Source organism: Pseudonaja textilis, chromosome 1, assembly GCF_049901715.1.
Source record: "Pseudonaja textilis isolate UNSWEBS1 chromosome 1, rPseTex1.2, whole genome shotgun sequence".
In the NCBI taxonomy this organism is placed as follows: domain Eukaryota; kingdom Metazoa; phylum Chordata; class Lepidosauria; order Squamata; family Elapidae; genus Pseudonaja; species Pseudonaja textilis.
Genome location: NC_141990.1, coordinates 177133601 through 177158881, shown reverse-complemented (window position 1 = coordinate 177158881; position 25281 = coordinate 177133601). Strand labels below are relative to the sequence as shown.

General features: G+C 40.5%; 1 protein-coding gene across 2 annotated transcripts in view; it reads right to left on the bottom strand.

Annotated features, from left to right (window-relative positions):
• Positions 1-24977, bottom strand: part of STAT1 (signal transducer and activator of transcription 1) — a 35900-nt gene extending 10923 nt beyond the window's left edge. Inside the window, exons 1-16 of one of the 2 annotated variants that reach the window (XM_026696888.2) lie at positions 24866-24975; positions 22021-22149; positions 20547-20691; positions 19635-19733; positions 19295-19384; positions 18523-18601; positions 15233-15324; positions 12879-13030; positions 12120-12278; positions 11096-11188; positions 9827-9886; positions 7602-7631; positions 7420-7510; positions 5177-5215; positions 3984-4067; positions 1443-1541 (exon numbers count right to left, since the gene is read on the bottom strand). In XM_026696888.2, coding sequence (XP_026552673.1) covers positions 1443-1541; positions 3984-4067; positions 5177-5215; positions 7420-7510; positions 7602-7631; positions 9827-9886; positions 11096-11188; positions 12120-12278; positions 12879-13030; positions 15233-15324; positions 18523-18601; positions 19295-19384; positions 19635-19733; positions 20547-20691; positions 22021-22148 — 1440 coding nt within the window. In that variant the 5' untranslated portion in view covers position 22149; positions 24866-24975. Of the gene's footprint in view, positions 1-1442; positions 1542-3983; positions 4068-5176; positions 5216-7419; positions 7511-7601; positions 7632-9826; positions 9887-11095; positions 11189-12119; positions 12279-12878; positions 13031-15232; positions 15325-18522; positions 18602-19294; positions 19385-19634; positions 19734-20546; positions 20692-22020; positions 22150-24865 lie in introns of both variants that reach the window. The other variant, XM_087919786.1, reaches the window with a different exon arrangement.
• Between the last annotated feature and the right edge of the window lie 304 nt (positions 24978-25281).

Here is a 25281-nt window from a genome sequence, read left to right as displayed (position 1 = left end):
GGCCCAAGAAAGACCTATCCCACCTGTTTACCCATAACCCTCCAGAAGCTACTTTTTAGGAATGTCTTTTGGAAAGACAGTTACTCGCTTAAATGAGGCGCCTTTAACAGATGCTGATAAGTTTTATGTTTGTAATGTTTTGAAGCAAAATGCTTTGAACTGACCAGATACGAATGAAGAGTAAGCTAGATATATAAGACTTTAAAGGAATAACAAATAAATGGGGACACTTGAAAGTCACTCAATGAGCTTCAGGAATGAGATGGGATCTGAATCTACATCAGCACCATCCTGCTCTGAAATTCTGTGAGGCACTCCGAACTGACAATCTCCAATATCTCTGGTTTTTAACTTCCATCATTTGAAAAAACAACAACAGATAGACAAAGGGCACTCTAACTACCACACAGGGGTGCTTGCAACTGCCTGAGATTTGATGTTTAAGTAGGAAGTTTTGCCACCCAAAATGCTGGCACTCAGATGCTACAAGAAGCACTGTTAACTTGGCAAAAAACCAATCTAAGATTGCATAAAAAAAACTAAGGAGTATGTTGGCCATTCAAGTTTAAACCAAGGGAACTGGGCCATGTAATCGACGGGCAAGGTGGCAAGTGCACAAAACTCAATTTGTGAAAGCCGTGAGCATGCATACCACTTGTGCAGAACCATCCCCTTCCCCCCCACGGGTCCACAGAGTTGGAACGGTTGGGTGTGGACCGCTGGTCTAAACCAATCCATGATGCCAAAGCAAGCAGTATTAACAAGCCTAAAATCAGATACTAACACTCAGTAATCAGGCAGTTGTATTTTACTTGGGGGGGGGGGGGAGAAATCAGTAGAAATGTCTGTAATTCCTTGTACTCAATCACAAAATCAGAAAAGTCCACTCTTATTAAACAGTATCAAAGATTTGAAGGTTATTGTATTAATTTTCTTTCTTTTTTCCTCAAACAGAAAACCAGAATATTTTTGTTGGCTTTTAAAAAAAAAACTGGAATATTTTGGAATATTCCAAATTTTGGAATTATAAATGATTTGATAGGAATAGGTATGCTATCTCCCCTCTTCCAGAAAACAACCATTTTTACCTATATCATTATAAATCAAGACATTTTTCAATATCTCCTCCAAAAGCCATATAAACATCAATTTTGTAATAAACAGATGAATGTAATAAGCTGGATTTTTTTGAGTGAACAGAAAAAAGCAATCACAGCAATAGTGCACTTATTTGATCTGATTAGAGAATGCATCTTTTTCTACCAAAGATTAAAGCAGTTTTACGATATAAAATGCTTCTAGTACAATGTCATAAATTCTGTTATGTTCAACAAGACTAAATTCTTTGTAAAAGCGTTTATGATGGAGACTTTAAAAGCAGCCAGTCTGAATGCAGTGATTCTTAGCAATTTCAATCTTAGAAAAGGTGCTTCTTAAGTTACCTTGGGTTCGTCCGTCAGCATATTGTACCATAAAATGGAAGCCCATCCACTTGGTAATTGGCTGACGTTTGAGATCACAACAATTGGAAGGGAAGTGGTCTAGAAAGGGAAAAGGACAGAGACAAGTTAAGCAAATATTCATCGATGGTGAATTTTACCTAAAGGCAGAAAAAAATGAAGCTAGGTTCACATATCACATGGTCATGGCTTTTTAAGTAGTTTTAAATAAGTTAGGAATGCAAGACCATTTTATAATCCGTGTATGTAAATTGTGAATCCAGCCAAAGCTTCAATCCAGCCTTCTCCAAGTATTAGGCTTTTAATTCCATCCTCCTCTGCCATGCAGGGAAGATGAGAGTTACGGGTCTAAATCAGTGGTGTGAAACTCAATTTCATTGAGGGCTGGCTACATCAGGGTTGTGTTTGACCTGGGGGGCGGGATGGGGTGGCCATGGCTAGGATGGGCATCCAGCCTCGTTTTTTGGTGCAATGGCCTCCTGAAATCCTCTGCCAGTGAAAATGGAGCTCAGGGGTGGCCCTGAGCTCCGTTTTTGCTGGCAGAAGGCTGCAGGAGGCCATTGCAGCTAAAAGCAGAGCCTGGGGGAACCACAGGTGGCTCACCCAAATTCTGTTTTCCCTGGCAGAGGCACCACGAGCCAATCTTTCCCTGTTTCCAGGGTGGCCCTGTGGGCCAGATCTAAGCACCCCGTGGCCCGGATCCAGCCCACGAGCCTTAAGTTTGACACCCCTGCCCTAAACCAACAGAACTGAATGGCATAAGTTTGACATCAGATTATTAACTTCACAATATACAGCGGTATCATTTAATCATTAGAGTGATTCAGGATTTAAGCAAAACACAGATCTTTGGATCATCCAAAGATCTGAGCAACAGCTACGAAGAATAGGGTAATGAAATAATGAAAACTAATTAGAAGGTCACATTAAACACCTGTGGTCTAGCCCCAAAGAAGAAACAGAGCTTTGGGCTTTAGCTCCAAAACATCCTACACCAATCGATGCAGTAAGCCAAGCAAGGACAGTCTGATTTTAGGTGTAAGGCTGCTTTAATGACTGAGGATCGTTTTTCCTAAATCACCACGTCAAACTTTTCTTAATTTTACTTAAGACTTGTATCAGCATCACCGACTACACCAACTGCAGTGGAGAAGCAGTGATTATAGCCACTATCACTTCAGTTTCCATTTATCAATTCAGAGAAACAGACAATGAATGCAAGCAGCCAAGTGAACAAAGAGTAACCATCTAATTGCTTTTGAGGTATCACGACACCATCTCACAAACATGATCATTAATTGGCACCATTTACATTAGGACATTTGACAAAATAACTTCTCCTGTCATTTGTATGGTGACACTGACATGCACACCATCACTTCCAGTAATAAAACAGCCTCCAATATATTGCATCCAATGGTACACTGCAGCAAACATTTTGGTGCTTTTTACCCATGAATATTCACTGGGTAATTCCCAATGTTTGCGAGCAACATTAAAGGAATAAATTTTTTTAGACTACCTTTGTGGAAAGGATTGTTTGGAAATGACGTATAAAGCCCTACCCAGCATGGGGCTGGGTCAGATGAGGATCACATCTCCTCAGTTACATTTACCTCTCCCACTGAGTCCAACACAAGAGACATGTTATTGGGGTGCTGTCTGACAAGGAATGTTATTGAGACACTGCAGATCCAGGAGGGCAACTTTTCCTGCTGTGGCACTCAGCCTCTGAGGTCAGACTGGCTACATCCTATTGGTTTTTGGAAGGGTCTTATGATGGGTTTGCTATGGTGCCTGGGGGTCTGATAGTGGAATGCAGCCCATGAAATGGTTACAACACTGTTTTTAAAGATTGATTGCCCTCTCCTGGAGATTATATTATGCTTTAGTGATTTTTAGAATAGAATTATTGGCCTAGTGTGATTGGACACACAAGGACTTTGTTTCCGGTGCATACAAACAACCAAGTGATAAGTCATGGATCATAAATCGTAAGATCCAATCATAAGATACAAAACAACAATTGATAAATCATAATATACCAATAGGAGAAGGTAGTAGGAAAGATGAGAGGTGAGAAAGATGACAGTTTTAATTACATTTTTAAATTAAAAATTGTTTTAATTGTGTTCATTTTCATTTTTACTGTATGAGCCACCCACAGACACAAATGTGAGATGGGCAACTTATACAAATTGAACAAATGAACAAACCTGTGGCCCTAAAGCCTGCACATTGCATTTGTCAGCCCTTGGAAACTCTTTGACTAAGACTGTTGAAAATTGGTAGCACATTTTTCCGGGTATTTTGAGCTTAGAAACTAATAAAAGTTGTAATAATCCTAAAACAATTCTATTAAAGATGTGTCACCTACAAGTGAAATGACCATCCTTACTTTGTGATCTTCGATCTTCCTTCAAATGTTAAGTGTGGCCCTTAGCCACCAAAAGATTATCGACTTCTTCTGAAATGAAGTTAATGATATGCTACCCTATGCCTTTATTTTTTTAATCTACTTACTTCCAGTTCAATTATATGGCCATTCTGTTCCAATTTTGTCTCAAAACAGAGGGAATGGAGTTCTTCAGTTACAATGAGAGGACCCTTAAAAAATAAGAGAGGAACTTTAGTTTAACGTACTTAACTAACTAGCTATCTGACAGCCTCATATTTTATTCTTTCAAATATTGCAGCACATCTTCTATAAATATCTATAAAAAGAGAAAAAATGCAATCCCAATTGAAATTAATTACAGAAATTAAACAACCCCTTCTAAACTATTAAAGCAGCAGTTATAATATGGAACTTAGAAAGAAGGATGAGACTTATTAAGAGGGAACATGGGCCAATAAGTAGACTTTTAGGGCTTTCTTTAAGAGCTAGCTATGATAGCACCAAATCAATTTCAAGTAACAAGACATTCTATCACCTATGGGGAGTCATTAATTTGTTACTTTGTTAAAATTTATTGCATGTGGGGTCATTACAGGGAAATCCCTTTCATTTGATGTATTTGGTACCAAAGAAAGTGAGGAAGAACCAAATTGATCCTAAACGAGTGAGTTTGATACTAATGCAAGGTTCCCTTTAAAGAAATTTGAATGACTTTTAAAATGGGATAAAAAGGAATCCCAATTCCAAATTGGCTAAGAATTTTTATCTACATTAAATTTTGGGTTGCCCTAATTCAGACGAGAATTCCACCTATCAATTTCACCCTCTGCCATCTGGAGTACTACAATTTTGTGTTTCCTTCCTGAGATGGACCTCAGAATTCCTGCAAACCTCATCGCTGATTGCTCCTGTTCTAACCTAGTTGCAGGTTCAAAACGGGTAAGAATAAATCCTTATTCTGCACTCCCAATCTTTCAGAATTCTCCAGTCAGTATGACTGGCTGAGAAATTGGGAGTTGATGTCCACAAGTCTTGGAGAACCCTGTTCTATGTGAAAAGTTGAAAGGCAAGAACTGGTGTATCTGTTGCTATTACACAATTAGTGATGAAGTTATTGGTGTTTGTTTCTGCAGCGTGGAAGCCTAAACTTGGCAACTTTACAGCGTTCTGATTTAGGAGTTTTCAAATAAGCTATACAGATTCACTTATTATACTTATGTATTATACTTGTACCTTATTGTACTTCTACCTGTTGTCTAATAATTGCTTGACAAAATAAAATAAACAAAACTAAAGTGCTAAGGCATATTTTCCTTACCTCATTAGATCTTGAAACATTCTTTTGCTCTTTTAATTGCTACAAAAGAAGAAAATTGGGTTAAACCATATACCTGTCAACATTTTTTGATGTATGGTTTAAAAGTTTCTTGCTCAATGTAGCCCCTTTCACTATTTTTCATATGTTATGGCTCCATTTCTTCTTATAGGAATATCTCACACAAAACCATTCCCCAACTATATAGGCAACTTTTAACAATTCCCCTATAAACCTGCCAGACTGAGATTCACCAAGAAGCTTCTAGCAGAAAATTGAACTGGAGATGATCCTATTGATTATTAGTATTATAGAAGTGTATTGTGGAGATTTTGATTTTCAAACCTTTTAAACTGCAGAAAGAAAAGTGTGAAGTATATCTTGACAGCAACTCACACTCTCACTATTTGAACTGGCAGATAATATTAATAAATCAGATTATTTTCAAAAAGATTGCACTTCATCTTAAGGAATCAATGTGTTCAGCCCTGGGTATGGATTAAACCTGAAAGATTAGATCATGCTTGGCTATGTGTTTTTATCTTTGTTTTCTATTATGTATATTGTGTTCTATTGTAAACTGCCTCAAGCCACATAAAAGTGAGATGGAGATATATATATATAAATATTTTTAAAGTCACAATATAGAAAATGTGAGCAATTTGATTAGCTGTGCCTATGCCACAATAATCTACCCTTATAGACTTTTGGTTTTATTTTAGCCTATCTCTAAACTATAACAAATTTTAAGTTATCAAAAAAAATGAAAGAAACTTTCATTTAGAGAATGATTTAAAGATAAATACTATGCATTTCAGACACCAGGCAATACCTGTTTCCTAAAGGTTTGACAGAGTACTTAAAAAAAAACTGCAAATCTTCAATAACTGATAAATTGCTAAGAGAATCATATTGTAAAATTTTTGAATATAATATACATGATTACTTTAAAAAGTAAAACATTTCCAATATTACTCCTCCTCCCCATTATAATACAGGAGTTGATATGATTCCACAACAATGACTAATGAACCAAATTAATTCCCATTATTAGATTTCTGTTCAAGGAAGCTGGGCTCCATTGTAAAATAGTCACTTTGTGTCATTCCCTTGGTAGAGTAGGACTCTGAGGTAGAGGAGGAACAGCTCACAGGGAGTGGAGGTGTGGCTCCGGGAGGTTGTGGAGGAGGCTGGGGAAGGGCTGAGGCTGGCTGGGCAGTCAGAGGAAGGACCAGGCCCATCCCCTCTGCATCCTAGGACACGCAGGGAGGAATGGAGAAGGCAACAACTTGGTTTGCGAGAGAGGTTTGCAATGATCCTCATCAGTTACAGCTGGGGAGACGAGTATATAAAAGAGACTGTTAAAACACAGGTTGCCATTATTTTGGTCTGAAGTTATCTTGGTTGGCATCCTTCCAACAGACTGTGCTTTGTTATCTGCTTGAATTTGGTAAATACCTCTCCTGTTCCGCTGTGGAAATTTCATCATTGTAGTTTGTTTGGTTTTATTTTCACCTCTATCTGCTCATTAAATTCAGACTATATTGCTTTCTTTTGAAGACTATTTTTGAGTATGTTTTATCTCCAACTGAGTATTATTGAACAATGGGGCCAAGTTGGAGGCATTAAAGGACATTTATTGACGTTTCAGATTTTGTTACGTTTGTGTTACACTCTGGGTCATCACACTCTGGGTCCAATTCTACAAAGTGGTAAAAAGTACTAAAACTAAAGCAAGACAAAAGGAAGAATGACAAAAGTGCAGAAAGAACTTGAAAGAATCTTGGAGTCTATTCAAAGAAAGAAGAACTGTCAACCCTATTCAAAGTTATATGAGACTGCATGAAATAGTTCTTACTGGAGAACCAAAATCTTAAATCATGAACTTCTCCCCCATGTCCTCATGAATGGGAAACATAGTCAGAGAACCATTTGTAGCATAAACTGACATCCTTGTCTCAGTCAGAGATCACTAGGATAAAGTGCTTTCAACTGGAGTTGACTATTTAATTGAGTTCATGGTAGGGTATGCTTTTTTTATTACGGTTTTTATTTCTTGTTGCGGTTTTTCACTATATTTGTATTATTACTCTGCTCAGTGCTATCTGGAGTCTACAAGATTGGGATAAGCTTCAAAAGGTATAAAAAGCTCTATAAAAAATCAACATCAAGTGCAAAAAGATAACTAACAAGGAGCCAAAGCAACTTCAGTATATCAAATCACAGAGATACCACAAACACCTCACCAAGTGTCTAAATTCTGCTGATAGGCTCCCGTTTGACTCTTCCAGGTTCAATACTTTGGTATTTGTCCCCAAGATGTTGAATTTTCTAAACCTACAAATGAGACAAGTGAAAACAAATGATATAACCTTATTTGTTATTTTACAAAAAATGCAAGAACAGGCACAAACTTGATTGAACGTACCCTTTCACTGTGACTTTCTCACTGACGTCTCTGCAAAATAAAATTTTAAAAGGTCAGCTTATGAAGTGACAAGGCAGCCATTGTTCTATAGGATTTCACAATTACAATTCAGCATTCTCCAAAAATCGTTCCATTAAACTTTTTATCAAGTTATCTCTATGTAACTTGGAAAAATCTCCCCCCTTTTCCTGTCACAATCAACTGCTCAGATTAAGGACACTGAGAAATCTGCAATTGGTAAGTGTTTTCTGTAAGCCTATTCTCACATCATTTTCACTTAAAAGCCTATTGTGAAGCTGGAGCCTCTTTCACTTCTACAAAGGTCATTTTTGAAACATTTGGCATCCAGTACTGAGTGTGGTTACTTTTAAATAAACTCATGAATTGCTATTAATGCAAATAATAAACGGGCCTGGTATTTATGGCCCAAGTATTTATATATTCTCCAACCTAGAATGGAGTTACGCCAAAGGATTTTGCCCATTCTAAAGAAGCTCAAGAGCTTCCTTAAGACCCTAGCATTGCAAGGTGGAATGGAAATGGGACAGAGAATGGGGTTTTCTGTGAGTTCCCCAACATTACGGAACTTGTTGCCCCAAGTATAGTTCTTAATGACCCAGAAAATCTGCAGACTCTCTTTTTCAAGACGGTTTAAAATTTGAGATGAATGACAGGGTAGCCATTTTTATGATATGCTGGTTTGAGCGGGTGGAGTTTCCATTTAGAGACTGCATCTCTGTTAAAGCACCCAAAATGAATTATCTAATTATTTATTTTCAAAATAAAACTTACACATGGAGCACAAGTAGTCCCACTTACCAATGCTAATTATGGCCAGGGTTGTTAAGTAAAGCATTTGTAAGCTGCAGCGTTACATAACCTGACCAATTTGTAATAGCAGTCCCAGTTGCTGTGCAGTTGTGCAATGAGGCAAATCCTGCCCAGTAGCAGCATCTCATCATGAGATGGCCTCCTGCCATTTGTGACCTCCTGCCTCCTTCTGCATTGACTTTGCTTATAAAAAGTTGACCTAGGAGGTTGCAAATGGTCATTGTGTGATTGCAAGATGCTACAACGGATGCAACTATGAGAACTGGTCATTAAGTACCCCTCCTTCATATAACTTTGAACAATTGCTGAACAAGTAGTTGTTAACAAGAATTATTTGTAGTCTGTGAACAGATATATTTTGACAGATGAAGTAAAGGTAAAGGCTATTTGACTGACATTTGACTGAACCTTCTACTTATTCTGGGTTGCATTTTTTGTTCCTTAGCTCACTACAATCAGAATGAGAGTCGCAGGGTCTGTAGCTATAATTGTAACATTGATGGATGAAATGCTATTCCTGTTGTAGTTTCCAAGTCACATAGCATATATAAAGGCATTTTTCTTCAAAGTAATGGAGTCATCATGGCACCGTAGCTGTCAGCAGCAAAGTATTTTATTTTCATTTAAACAATAGGAAATAACATTTTTATGGGACATCAGGAAAAAGGTTAAGAGCTGTTAATAGATAAATAGATCCTTCCTAAATGGATGTGTTTAAACAGGCTGGAGGGCCATCTGTTAAGAATGCTATAGTACTGAATTTTTTAACTGAGCAGGGAAAGTACTAGATCAAGGGTCACCAACCTGCGGGCAGTGGCCTAATGGCCACTGGGGCCATGTAAGCAGCCAGCCAATGCACACTTAAGCGTCACTATGAGCGTTGCAGGTATTTGCGGCCCCACTCACATGAACCTCATTGCTGGTGTTCACAGCCCCATTCGCACAAACCTTGTCACGGGCACCTGTGGCCCCACTTGCACGAGCCTCATTACGAATGCTGTAGACACTTGCACGTCTGCACATGCCCCTGCCCACACATGCGCCTCTCCCCTCTTTCCCCCCTCCAGGTCACCAACCCAGAAAGCTTGGAGAACTCTATTGGATGAACTCAAAGCGCATTACAAATCCTTATATTCAAGATTTTTTTCTGATTCTCTTGTTTAAAAATAAATTAATAGTAATTAACTTTGATGAGTAACCAACGAAAGCAGTTAATCAGAAATTTTAGATACTAGAGCAAAATACATAAAAACTGTACAACTGGAAGAAATGGAAATCATGCCAGACAAAGGTTGCAAGATGAGTGTAGAAAGTAGGGCAAAAGTAAAAGTGTGGAAAGTGTGGAAATCAAGATCAGGGATCATTCATCTGAATGGTGGCAACGGGTCACTTACTTATCAAACTGAACTTGCACTTTCAATTTGTAATTCAGCTCTTGGAGCTTCACCAGCAATCTGGAAGTTCAAGCAACACAAAAGTAAGAATAAAGAAAAAAATGATTTTTTTTTGGGGGGGGGGCGTCTTGATGATCTTCCTTAAGCCCTTCAAGAAAAGCATTTTCCTTATGCCCAAGGTCTAATTTGTATCTTTGTAACAGAAGATTCTTTGATTCTTGGAAGATCACAGTAAACAGAAATTATTCTTTTTTGTTTGATTGTTTGTTTGTTAACAGGTGGTGAAGATTACAAGGAGGGCTGCCCCTCCTCTGCTGCTCAAATTTTTACAAGACTAAAAACTTAATAAAGGAGAATATTAGTAGCTCAGGGTTGACATGAGGGATCCTTGATGCTCCCTGAGCTTGCTTGTTTTCTTGCAGATATTTCATTACCCAAACTAGGTAACATCAACTAGCACTGATACATCTGCAAGATAACAAGAAAGCTCAGAGAGCACCCAGAACCCCTCAAGATTAAAAGAAACACCTGTCATCAGAGGAGGCACCACTGAGTTGAAAAACCATAATGTGCACACCAGCCTAATATTTTACTTATGAGATCATTGCAGGAGCCAATCCTAGTTTGAGCCAGCCTGGGTAAGAGCTCTGCATGCAAATTCACTCAACGCAATCCTACATGCATCTAACTAAAAACATATGGAAGACAATTGCTATATAGTTAAAGAATTGTGTCCTGTGACATGGATAAGGTTCACATATCATACTAAGTCACAGTATGTTTCATTTTGCTCATGTGTTTTGTAAAATCCAGCCTTTGTGATTCCAAGTTAAGATCTATTACCCATCTCTGCTTGAGGTGTGGAACCAATCATGAAATGAGTCTAAGAACCAGAACTTGAGTACTTCTCTATCTTCAATAGAAGAAACAGCAGAATGCAGAATCAGGTCTGCAGCAAAATCTACATCTAAGTAAATGTTAACATGCCCTAAAATATTGGCAATTTTATTTAAAATGATATTCTACTGAGAAACATTTTTTCTTCAGAATGTTAAGATGCAGCATATTTTTTCTTCCTAATTGGCTAAATTAGGAAATCATAAAATATTCTGAAAGAAAGCAGTAACAAACCATTTTGGTAAACTTGCACGGATCAAACTTGACTTGAGGGAGTCTTCCCTTTTACTTTAGTTTGGAATTAATCACTTCCTTTAAAGTTATTTTAAAAAAACACCATACATGAATCACATCAGGTATAAAATGAATTACCTCAACTTTACTGTAAATTGTACTCCAGTCTTCAGAACCAATGGTCTCTGAGGATGCGTAGGCATGCAAGGCTGTCTTTCTACAACAAAGGAGCTGGATAGAGAAAAAAAAGTACCATTGAATTGTTTCAAAAGGGGAATAGAATATTATGCCAAAAATGAACAGATCCTCAATCTTTTATAATGTAATTGTGAACATTAAAAAAGAGGCTTTAGGTTTTCTTTTCAAGTTATTTATATGGAACAAACATCTAGCATGCTAGGAACAAAATTTATAAAGAACAATCTCTAAATAGTTAAAAATAAAAATATAATTTAAAATTGTTCTTTTAATACATTTCCATGGTTCTCTAAACCAGCTGACCTCAACCTTTGCAGCCTGGTGACCTAGCTTTGGGAGGGGGGAGAGGGGAACTGGGCCCACATAAGCAGGGGCTAGCCTGCAGGTGCACGCAGCTTGACTCTCATGAATGATATTGGCACACTTGCACAAGCAGCTCAACTGCCAAGTTGAACTGCGTGCGCATGTGTGCCAGCCCACCACTCGCATGAGTTGGGCTGGGCATGTGTGCAGGCCTGAGGCCCATTTGCGAATAGGCCACGGCCTATTGAGTATCCCTCCTATAAACAAATCTTCCCAATCCACAAATTTTTGTCTAGGTTGGAGAAGCCTGATCCATCCCATCACAACTCTTTGGCATTTTTCTTCTAGCCTTCTGAGATTTTGAAGACTCTCTGCAGTTTTCAAGGAAATCAGTCAGCAGGAGACACCTTTCAATTTCTTTTAAATTTGATCCAAACACAAACAAATCTAATTTAAAAACTGTACAATTTCAAACAAAAATTATTTCACTGGAGAGTTCAGATCTTTTGGGAATAATGTGACTGCTCACATTTCAACCAAATAATTTAATCAGCTAGATAAGAGAAAGGGACATATTCTTCAGCTTGGATGGGAAGGTGAAATATGCCTTTCTAAACAAGGAAATGCCCATTCTGACCCACCTAACACAAGAAAAAAATACCTTTGAATGAGCTGCTTGAAGAGACTCCATGTCCGCTCATACAGCCCTTTCTTCTGTTGGGTAATGGGATCACCTTCATAGGTGAATTTCTGTTCCAGCTCCTCCAATTTTTTAATCTGCTGAAGAATCTGCTGAAGGCTCTCAGCCACCGAGGTAAACCTATCATTACAATGATTGTATGTGAAGATTGCTACATTTCTCCTTGGGGTAACAAGCGCAGGAACCAGCAGTCTTTAACTGTTTAGGGCCAACATGTAACTTTACAAGGCTCTTAAGACATGTGACTCAGAGCATTCTTGGTATGCTTGAATCCATATACAACTGTTTGGACCCTGGATTCCACTTCTAAATCAGTAGTATTTCCCAAGTCTTCCAACCATTACTAATGTCCACTTTTTAGGGACATGAGTCACTTAAGAAATTTGTCCACCTGCAGAAATGCAACTGTTGGAACATTTGCTGAAAAGTTATTAGACCTGGTAGCATTGGAGGTCTGTTGGAATCCAAGTGTCATAATTCTCAAATGGCACAGTCAACACAGTGCATTTCATCAACAGAAGAATGTAACCCACATATTTTAAAAATGTGGAAAACTCACAAACATGACAAGAAGAGAGGAATAGCAGAATTCCAACCCTTCAGGAAGGTATTAGCTTTCAGAACGGATAGTTGTCTGTGAAAATTTTCAGGTACGTTTCCTTTCTGGATGAATTAATTCAGAAAATTCCTGATTGTACTTGCCATGCTTCAGAGACCTACCAGTTTTGAAGCTGATCTAGACAGGCGTTGGGTGGGCCGCCAATACAAGCCATCTGTTGTCGATGCTTCCATTCAACCAGCTCTTCTGTTATCAGAGCATTTTGGGTATTTTCAATCACAGGCAACGAAGAGGATATCAAGTGTAGCACATCCTAGAGAGAATCCAGTAAGAAACACATTCAAGTTATTACTCTACTATTAAGAGCAATCTTGGCAAGATCCATTTGAAAATTCAATTTTAAAAAAGAGTTCTAACATTCACGTGATGCACAGTGGGAATTTTCCGGAATACAGGAAGATGTTCTAGTCTTTAGCCAAGGGACATATGTTGCAATAACTGCATCCAAAGGGCAGGATGCAGATTCAACACTCCACACCCTACTTGATAGGACTGTTGTGTAGAAATAACACAAGGAAGAAGCACCATGTACAATATATCTTCTAAGTTCTCGACTGAACTGTGGAATACATAGCTAACAAATAAATAAGAGGAACTAGTGGTCAACCTACAAAGTAAGGAACCTTTCAATTTTTTAAAAAGCTATGGCAGCCAAAAGCATCAGTGGATAGTACAGTGACATCAATAAACAAGGCAGGAATGAAAGTCAGAGGGAAACCTAAATGAATGACTGTTAAATTTCTATTTGTCAACCCTACCATGGAGAGCAAAGCAAGAAATCAATGCCACAAGGCTAAACTACTTTTTAAATTACTAGCTGTAGCTAATAGAATATTGTAAATCTGATTGAACTTTATTGCCCCTGTCCCTATGTGCAAATGAATTAGGGAGCTGAAAAGCTTGAACTGCTTTCACATTACCTTCTGCTTGTTTTGGACTTAAGCCCTGTTTTTTCATGTGTTGCTTTGATTTGGCTTATCTCAGTCAAGGACAACTTACCCTCTATACCAGTAGTTCTCAACCTCTGGTCTGCTAACCCTGTGTGTGCGTGTGTGCATTGTTATCACAGGGGATGTCTGAGAAGGTTTGAAGAAATGTTATGATTTAAACCTTGAGTTAAGTCTTGGGGGTCCTTGGCTGCGGTCCGTGGCCACAAAAGGTATTTACAGGGGGTCCATGGTGAAGAAAAGGTTGACAACCACTGCCCTACACTAAACTGGAGAACAGCAATGATGGCATATTGCACAACTGTGGCATATGGATTTTAGTGGCCTGATGTAGGTGTTGTTTTGCTGATGTGAGTGAGCACAAGGGGAGAAGCTGCTCAATGCTGGCTTTGAGTGGCAGCTGTGCTATCACAAGGCCTGATGAACCAACTTTGCAGCTAGCCAGGGCTGCTGTGGTGAGATGCGAAGACAGCAGTTCCAGTAGTCAAGCCTGCTCTATAAGTCTTGGGGACCAGATCCCTAGGGGGACACCTACCTCCTCAGTTGCTGGGGGGCATGCTGTTTGTTGGCCTGATTAAAAACTGGAATGAGACAAGAGGATTGCATGGAGTGAATCAAGTGGCTACAGAATTAAGATGGAGAGAGAATTTAAGTGTGAGGAGCAGTTTTTGGTTCCTGGTTGGAAAAGGAGAAAAAAAGATTCACAGGTAGCTTCAAAAAGGAAAGTGAAGACCCAGAGGGGTAAAAACTCCACCCAAGAAGGGGAGGAGACGTGGCTGTCCCTGGGGAAGGATTGGGCAGAAGACTCAGATTTTTTCCTCCATGGAGAATCAGATCTTCTACTGAGCAGAAGATCAAACCAATGCATGACCATAAAATTCCAGCCCATCCTTTTTACCTGCTCTCTTGTTAAAACACAGAAGAGGGGGAGAGAGTTGGGATGAAAGGGGACGGAAACCAAATAGCTAGCAGGAGAACTACAGGGAGTCTCTAGGAGTGAAACCTAAGAGAAAAGCTATCAGGTGAACACCAAATTATATTGTAAAAACTTGTGATAAAAGCCCTCACTGTAATAATAAGAAAGGACTCCACCGGCTTGTTTATCAGTGCCAATTGCCTGCCTTGTAAAGCTAATCTTCCATTCAAAAAGAACCCTGTTACACTGTGGCATCCACCTCTAAGTGAATTTTGTTGTGTGTATGTTTTCTTTTCCCTTGAGTTGAAGGTGACAATCATAGTACTACATCCTCTAAGATCGTATTTTCCCAATAATGCTTAGGTTGAACTGAGAGGCAGTGACTGTTTAAAGGCACTCAGTAATGTCCAAAGCTCATGATGAATTAGAATTTCCCTGGTCTTATCCTCCAACTAAGATACATCTCACAAACACTTTGGACTCCAACCATCGGTTCTTCAAAGCCTTTAAAGGGAGGGGAAACAGAAAAAGTGCCTGCTATTTACACCAATGAACAACCACAGCTCTCCAAAGAAACAACCAGCTGCATCACCTGTCTTTTACTGTGAAGCTGCAAATTCATGGTGTGGAGCTGCACTTTTTCTTTTTTATAGTCATCCTGGGTCATGTTGTTGGGTTCACATTCTGCAAAAGAGATCATGCCAGAACTTTATATGTCTTTCATATTTAAAATTGCAGAAAGGAAAAGTAAAAAGAAAGGATAAACAATAAACAATATCAAACAATATCCTCTCTGGTATAAAGGGAGTGAGGTGTCACATGACCGCACACATTTTTACCTTTTTTTTGCCACCATCTTTAGGCAAGACAAGGTGTAATCACAACTTGTAACCTTCCCTGCCAGCTTCACCTGTTGTTCGCCTTTGCTTGTTGGAAGCTGGCGGGGCAAGATCGCAAATGATGATCATGTGATCACAGGATGCTACAATTGTCATGTCAGCTGGTTGCCAAGGGATGACTGCAGGGATGCTGTGATGGGTAATTAATTGCAAGGACTGGCTGCAAGTCACTTTTTGGCATCATTATAACTTTTAACAGTCACTAAATAAATGGTCGAAAGTCAAGGACTACTTATAAGGCTACCAAGCCAAAGGACAAGGCACTAGGAATGTACAAAAGCAAAGCATAAGGGGAGAAATATACTTAAATCTAGCCCAAGGATAGGCAATTTGCAGCACTTCAGATACTGATGATTTGCAATTCCCAGACATGTGATCTTCTTCACAAGAGGATCTAGAACAGGGGTGTCAAACTCAATTTCATTGAGGGCCAGATCAATATTGTGGTTGTCCAATGGGGGCTGGGGAAAGGAGCATGACGTCACTCATGTGGCTGGTGCCTGTGGTGCCTGGGCAGGATTGGGGAGGGAATCCAGGGGTCTCCGGTGGGTGGGGGTGGAAGGCTCATCCCGCAGGATGAGATAAGGCAAGGCAGGGAGCGGGGAAGCTATAGCCAGAAATCTACTGGGCACCATGCCCTTGCTGCCTTTTGTGTGCAAGGTGATGGTTTCCGGCTGTAGATGCAGCCTGCCAACCCCTCAGTTCCAGAGCCTGCTGCCACCACCGGGCTGGCTGTCCAAGCAACAAGCAGAGGCAGGGGGGAGGAACATGATGAAGACCGCTGGAGGCGCTTACTCCAACCCACTGTATGTTTTGGTCTCTGGCTGGAGAGTAGGTCATCACTGGTCATCACCTCGGTCTCCTTGCGGGTCATGCCCTTGTCCTGCATGTGGACCATGTTCCACTCCTGTACCCAACTGCAGCGGGCCTACAGCGGTGCCAAGGTGCACTGGGTGCATGAGAGGGGTGCTTCACTAGCAGGCCCAGAAAAAAGCAGGAGAGGGCACAATGCTTCCCCGCCCACTACCAGACCCAACACGCGCACCAGGCTGGGCATCCCCAAAGCGTGGCAGGTGGCTGGGTAGGAAGTGGCACCTATCCCTAGGCTGGAGGAAGAGGGCCTTTGAGCCCTGGGCACCAGTTTGGGCAGCACCAACAACTCACCCAGTCTTGCAGAGGGAAGCCCCACTACCCCCAAGCTTCTGGGAACACCGGCCGAGCAAGGAATTTGGCTGCAACCCTCAGCTCGGAACATAAGTCTGGTGGGAGACTGCAAGACAGAAGGCTGCCTTCAGTCCAGTGAAGGGACCGCAGCCTTGGGGGATCTGTCTGAAGGAGCTGTGTTGGTCAGGCAGCCCAAAAGTGCTCTGGAGCTGATGCCTCAGAGGGTGGGGTCTCAGCTCTCCCCGCCGAGCAGCCCCAGTGAAGGATGTGCAACATCAGGGGTGTCTACTCCTGGCAGCTCCTGGGTAGCAACTCCGCTGCTGCTCGCTGGAATGGGATGTGCCAAAGCGACACAGGCCAGCCTCTTATTGTTTCCAGGATGGCCAGGCAGGCCGGATCTGACCACATCCTTGTGTTTGACACCCATGATCTAGAACAAGGGTCGCCATCCTTTTGGACTTCAGGGACCACCAAATCCATAATTTTAAATCCCACGGACCACTAATATGAATTTTGACTGATGGTGGCTTGCTGATGTTGGTGGGAGAGGAAGAGAGATCCGATCTAACCTCGGAGGGCTGACGGTGATGTTCTCTCTCTCTCACACACACACACACATAGACACAGAGGTCACACACACACACACACACCCTCCAAGGGAGCCACATTCCTTCATTAACCTGCTTTTCAGCTCCATTCTCGGGGGGGGGGGGAGAGGGAGGGAGATGGTATCCTGCAATCCCAAATAAAGAACAATTGATCGGTAGGAAAATGGGGTGACAGATTTTCCTACAGACTTTTTTTTGGAATTTTCCCAGGGTCTCTGCCTGCAGCTTCCAGTTCCCCCAAACTCCCCCAGAAATGAGTCTTTGCTGGCACAGTCTCTTGGAGCAGGATGCCTTGCAAGGTCCCAAAGACTCATTTCTGGGGGAGTTTGGGGGAGAGAAAGAAAGACTTTTGCTGCTTTCCTTGCATGCAACCAAAAGCAGAAGAAGAAAGAAGTGGAAAGAAGCAGCCCGGTAGTCGGGCGAGATGCGTGGGGCAAGTTCCCCCCGCTGCCCTTTCCACCCTCCCATCAGTACCTTGCGTTGTTTGCAATGCAAGCGACACAAGCCTTATGTTCCCGCACAGCCTGCATTAATTGCTTGGGGGTGACATTTCTCTGCGGACCACCAAAAATTTCTTGTGGGCCGTGGACCACCAGTTGGCAACCACTGATCTAGAATATGGTATTCCAAACAATAAAGAACCAAGGCCTAAAATTAGCAGCAAAAGGCAAGGTCCAATGGATTCTGACAAGCTAGAACAAGGATTAGATAGAATGTCTCCCATCCTGATTATGATGTGAGCCGAGATTTTGCAGGATGGAAAATAAATGAAAAGCTTGCTTGGAATTCTCTATGAAAGAATATTAAGAACAATTCAAGTTTCATTCCAGTTGAAGGTAGAACACTCCAAACTGGATTGTTTTGAGTGGTTTTGTTCTAAGCTCAATGTTGGGAGTTCATTTCAAGTCTACTTCGGTCAATCTATCCCCAGGTAACATACAGCTGGGAGAGGATGGGAGTTGCAATCCAGCACAAGTGGATGTGGAGGAAAACCAAGTGAGGGTTGGATGATTTGGAGTAATATGAGCACAAGCAGCAGATCTTGATGTCAGATCTGGACATTCACAAAATGGAAATCAAGTCTGTAACAAATGTTTAACAGATTAAGACTTCAACTGAGCTTCAACTGGACATGATTTCATTGTCAGGGAACAATGTCTAACATAGGAAACAACAGATTTCATTAAAAAGGCTAGAAACTGACTCCTCACCTCTGACCTGAAAGGTTTTAAATTTGAAATCATATTCATCTTGAACATCCTCGAGATTTTTTATCATTTGCTCGATTTCCTACAAAACAAATAAGCTCATCAGACATTTAGAATCACTTAATGGAAAATGGTGGTATTCATGAAAAGAAATGTAATGACTTCAATGATTCATTTCACTACAGTTATCAAGATAGGCCTTTGCTCCCGTTTTATCTTATGACAAAGTCTTAAAATAGGTTCAGTCAAAAAATATGACCAAAGCAAGGGACCAGTGAATCTTCAGGCTTAGCAGAGTAATAATATGAACCAAAGGGTCCTTTGTTCCAGTTAAACCAGAATATTCACTGGAATAGTCAGAAATGGAAACCTGCTGCTGTCTAAATATCAACCACTGATCACACTGAGACTTGAATAGATTTAAATTCAAGATCTCTGGGAAATGCTACCTTGTAATAGACATCAACTAAGTTCATCAGGCTGGAGAAGGCTATGTTACATGTGTCCCTGTCCTACCTCTATGCGTGTCTCACAATCAACTGGTGCTAAAAATATGACTATTCAACAAGTTTTGTCATGTGACAATAGCAAGATTTTGATAATATCGTTGGGAGATTAAACACTGTCCATTGTTCCCAGACAGCCATTCAATCCTTCTCGAATGTAGCTTCTCTTTGCACATTCCCTAATCTGTGCATTTGAAACAACAATGCGTTCCCCTTTGGGTTATGATATGGCAAAAAAAAAAAAAGAAGTGGCAACTCTTTTAACGTACTATGACACGATTCTTCACATTTGTGACTTTTGCATCCAACTCTTTCACTTTGCCCAGCGTTGCCGTATTTTGCACACTGTCCGTTTGCATCTGGAATTTGAAATGGGAAAAAAAAATCAAGAATTAAATGTATCATGATGTAGAATCCCCCCTCCCTAGTAAGGAAAATCATTCTCCACAGCAGGAATATTTCATGAATATTTCTTGGGTTAGTTCGTTGCTTTCCATTCTGAGAAAATGCTAAGTTTAGTAGACATGTTAAAATTTGAAACTGAAGTACATGAGGCTGCACAATGATCAAACAGGATGCTGTTTTCCAAGCACACAAAGGATAACTCACCTGATTTGTGGACTCTGCAATTTTCAGGATGTTCCTTTCTTCTTGGAGACATTTGGAGATCATCACGGCCATATACATGGGTTCTTCCACAAAAGTATTCTGGATTATAGCATGAAATATACAGTGAGGGATTTTCAGTATTTTTTTCAATATGGTCACTACCATAGACTACTGTGAAAGCAGGTCTCTATTCTACACTCTCGGTTATTTATTTCCATTAAAGTATTGGGAGTCAGAATTCAATTACAAATCATATACTGTATTTGTAAATCCTACGGTAATATCCTCGTTTTTTCACTTCTAAGCTAAGATATCCTTCAATCTCAGAAATGATACTTGATATACAACTGCTGTATACTAAAGAATGCTTTCTGTTACTCCATTGATTAAAAAGGAGCTCCTCAAATTTAAGGCTGAAAAAGGAATGTGTCCATCACACCAGGAAAAAAAAATAGAGACAAAAGCCACCGTCCAGCCAATCCAGGTGGAATTTTCTTCTTCATAATAATAAGATATGCATGTATAACATATGAAGGTATGGTTATTAGAAGCTACACTGCAAAAGATGTCAAGCAAAAATGACATAAAAAAATAAAACACTGAAGACTCAGCAGCTTACAACTACAATGAAAGTTATAAGCTACACATGTTCCCTTTCTTCTTCTAGGAAAAAAATGATAGAAGATAAAAGATAGTAGCTACAATGGGAACATAGCTAACAAGAACTGAGTGTGGGAAGGGAAGGGAAGGACTCATTCATGGGCTCATTGTTATATTCTGCTTAGGATGGCACAGCAATTATTTTTTAAAGGTTCCTTTCATTATACTATAGAAATAATCCACACATTATCAACATAATTATTGTAAGATGTTTTCACAAAGGCAAATTAGAAAATGCTGTTGTACACTGACATGGAGGTTTCGTTTACTCCTTCTGATGTTGTGTTGCAATAAAAAATTGTTCTCCTGGGTAAAACGGCTATATTGATCATCCAGCTGTGACAGAAGATTCTGGAAGAGCAACGTAGCCATTGAAAAATCTTCAGCGGCATGGTCCCTAGAAGATGAAGCATGCAAATAGCATTAACATATCTTCTATCTCTTTACATTGCACAAACCCCAATTTATTTTTCTTTCCCCTTCTGCTTAGATTAGCAGTCAAAAACCGACCCAACTTTCCAATAGTCCCTAAAGTACCCTACATCTGGCAGGGGAACCCATAGCAAATACACCTGAACAATACAGACTGCTCTGCTAATAATAGAACCCAGCTGATTGAACAGCAATAGAGTAGCATGATGGACAAGGGCAGTATTTCCAATTCAGTTGCATGTCCTTTTTTGCTATTATTATCGCTATATTCAGGAGTGGGATTCTACCAGTTTGCACCTATTCCCTAGAACGGTTAACATCCTAAGCAGTTGGGAGAACCGGTTGTTAGAAGAAATTACTGGCCTAATCCTGTAAGGAAGGCAGGAAGGAAACATTCTGGTGTTGCTTACAGAAATTTCTTCTCCGTTAACCCTTATTACATTCTTGGCAGGACCAGACTTCCTGTCTCAGGAATGTCTCTGGAGTTATTTTCCCCTCCTTTACCGGTACTTTGCTTGTGTGGAGTGACCATTCAAAGTTACAATGGCACTGAAAAAAGTGGCTTATGACCATTTTTCACACTTACAACTGTTGCAGCATCCCCACAGTCATGAGAGGCCAAGTGAGGAGATGCGTGTCTTGATGTGAATGATATTGAGCTGGCCACGCCCAGACAATAACATGACCAAGCCACGTCCACCAACTTAGCTACGCCCACACAACCAGTTGTTACAAAATTTGAATCCCACCCCTGGCTATATTGCATATTGTATTGTATATGCATTGTCAAGTTATGAATTTGGAGATTTGCCTCTGAATAGGAATTACATGCACAAACTGTAACTCAAGTCAAACTCTAAAGTACCTGACACGCCATAAAAGAGTCCAAGGGTTAAGGTGGAATTGCAATGTGATTAAATATGATTTATTTTAAATATGCTGCTCTATACATCAGAGTTCTAGAGTGAAACAAAATGCAGATTTATACTTTATATCAGTTGCTTATGCTAAGCACTTTCCTCAACATGCACATGGTTCAGAATATTTGTTATGTGCTGTTATGAGACTGAGGACGTAGCTTCCCATTTCTTCATTTACAATATTTGGTTTAAGAATACAAAATACAGTATGAGGCTACCTAATCCAATGGAATTTACTTCCTCAGCAAAGTTCCATTAGTTTTCAGAGAAATAATTTAACTTCTCATGACTGCTGACTGCATCCTACTCCTGCTTGGAATCAAAGCCTTTATTTTTATTTTTTTTGGATAGCTCACACAAATTAAGCCCCTTACCAATCTTGGTTTTCTAGCCACTGTGCCAAGTATTGCCTGATCTCCATGGGAAAGTTATCATCATAGAGCTGATGCACATGTTCCAAGAATTTAGAATCCAGCTGTTGCAGTTTGCACCACTGACTCATCCTGTGGAATCAAATGCCCAATTATGTATTAACTGCAGGTCTTATTTATTCTTCTATGCAATCAGTAAAATTTTCAATTAGTTAAGAAACTGCATTATCTAAATGCAAATTACTCAGATTATCTGAAAGCACATTTCCTCCTTTCCTATAATGCCACACCACACTAATACAAATCCATATAAAAATCCTCCTTCTCTTTCATTGTTAACCACTGTTGTGTGTGTATCGGCATATGTTACCACTACTCACCATTTGTTCCCAGAATTGGCCTATTTGGAAATAAGACGAAGGACTCGGTAGCAAATCAACCCTGAAAATTCTTATTAATATAAGAGAAGTAAAGATACAGGAAAAATAACTATTAAAAATCCAATCAATTTAATGTTATTCTCAGCTGACCAAGGGCAAACCTTACTTACCATGAGGTAAAGATGTATCCAAATCAAAGTTATAAGAACATGGTCGTAAGCTACATGCTGTGTTAATGAAAGTCGAATAAATTAAAGCATGCTCTGTGAGTTTCAGGTTTATATGCAACTTCGAATACATCCCAAGAACACAACTGTAGCCCAGACTATGCTTGATTCAGGGTTTATATAAACTGTAGTTCATCAAAATGTTTGGTTTTACACATCAGTACTAGAGGAAAGGATTCAAGAAGGCTGGCTTCTCAACAATCATACAGAAGCAAAACTGTGTTATACTTATGTCATATTGATCCAGCCAGGAAGTTTGCTTCATGTACTATACAAACCTTTTCAATTTTTAATTTAATTTAAATTAATTTAATATATACTACACATTTAAACAGTGGAATGCACTGTTGCTTGTATACAGATGTCACAGTTCCAAACCAAGCCAGAAAAAGAGGCCACACTGTGAGCAGAATGAGTGTCTGTACTGGTCTCAACTTGGCCCGTGGTGAACAAGTTAAATGGTTTCTAGCCAGCAATACTGGCTTCTGCTAGCCAGCTGGCTATACAGACTCGGCACACACACCCCTTCTGTGCCTGGTTGCTCCTGGCTGGCTCCAGCAAGTACTCTTCAGGCCTGGATGGCTTCTGAACTGACTGCAGCTGGCTTGCCTTCCTGGCTCCTCTTTCAGCATGAATCCCATCACCCAACACCCATCTGTGACCCCATGCACCCCCCTCCCCCTGCACATGTGCAGCAACTCCAAAATGGTGTGGCCACTTTGAACGGAGCATTGTCTCAGATGTTGATGTAAGGCTTGTTCCTGCAATGAATACCATATGATATTAGTCTCTGCCATAAGGACCAAGTTACAGACTTTCCTCTCATGACAGTAAGTGGGACAATTGCTAAAATTAAGCTGGACTTAAGCTGAGTCCAGCTTAATTTTATGAATTTTTCTGTCCTGGTTGTTAAGTGAACCATGCATTCTTTAAGCAAATCCGGCTTCCTCTATTGACACTGCTGGCCAGAAAGGTCACAAATAATCACATGACCCCAAAGATGCTGCAACCATAATCACCACCCAAATTTTGATTTGACCCAGTTACCGTATTTATCGGCGTATAACACGCACAGGCTTATAACACGCATTCCCTTTAAGAGGGAAATTTCAGGAAAAAAATATGCGGCGGGCGCAGCGCTGACATCACGTCACGACGCTGCGCCGCCGCTAGGCACTATTGGGAACGGGATCCCTTAAAGAGGATTCCGCTCCCTGGACATCGGCGTATAACACGCATACATCATTTGCCCCCTATTTTCAGGGGGAAAAAGTGCGTGTTATACGCCGATAAATACGGTATTTCAAATACGCAAGTAAAAATTGTTTTATTTTCTTGGGTTCCAAGATCATTCTGACTGCGACTACAGCCATGAAATTAAAAAAAATAGCTTGCTCCTTGGGAGAAAAGCTATGTCAAACAGCCTTTTAAAAAACAGATATCACTTTGTTGACAAAGGTACCTATAATCAAAGCTATGGTTTTTCCCAGTAGTAATGTACCGCTATGAGATTTGTACCAAAAAGGATGAACGCCAAAGAAGTAAATTACGGGGTTGGAGAAGAGTCTCCAGTTTCCTTTGGACTCCAAGAAGATGAAATCAGTCAATCCTAAAGGAAATCAACCTTCGCTATCCTTTGGAAGAATTAAATACTGAAGCTGAAGCTCAAATACTTTGGCCACTTAAATGACAGGAGAGGCTCACTGGAAGACTCTGAGGTTGAAGGCAACAGGAGAAGGGGCTGGTAAAGAATGCGTCAGATCTCATCAAAGCAATGGACATACATTTGGGCAAATTTCAGGCGACAGTGGAGGAGGGCAGGGTATGATCCATGCAAGAAGAATCGGACACAACCTGGCGACTTCTCAACCAAGAGCGGAAAAATCCCGGCAAAGGGATCCCCTTCTGTCTTGCTTGGCACAGGGAGGCGTCTCAACTCGAGCGTGGAAAAGAGACTTCTTCTCCACAGCCAGCATTTTTTTTTTCAGCCCAGGCTACAAATCCAGGGCAAAACACCCGCACAGTGTCGACCACCGCACAACCGTCTGCACCCTGGCCCCTCACTTGCAACAGCCCATCTGACAAATAACGAGCTTAGCGATCCTGGCAGGAAAAGAAACGATCGCCCGGCGATCGAGTAGCGGGATTTCCAGGTTTTATAAGATGCAACCCGTGAAAGGTCTTGGAGGGAGGCGTGCAGAGCCCCCTTGCGAGAAGAATCCCGACTTAACGCAGACCTACCTGGCGCGCCCAGAACCTTCAAAAGAACCGGAGATGTCACACTCTCCCCAGCCTGCTTGCTTTCTGCTAAAGCGAAAATATCTTTAAAAAGGAAGTAGCAAAGCTCAAACAGGAAGGCGCAGACCAATCCGCGACAAGCTACTTGACGGAGTAGCCAATCAGAAGGAAAAAATGGCTGTTACGGGTAGAGGGCCTTCTCCCCGTCTATATAAATAGGCAGAAGGAAAAGAAGAATGTGCGATTATAACTTTTAAGTGTGGCTTAGAGAAGTAAACTTCATTCGATTGGAAAAGGTCCTCGGCCTGCATACATATATACACACCATTAGCTGGGCGTAAATCCTATTGAATTCTGTGGCATTGCTTCCTACGACTGACTTCATGAATGAAAGATGCTCGCAGGAAACGGGCACAGGT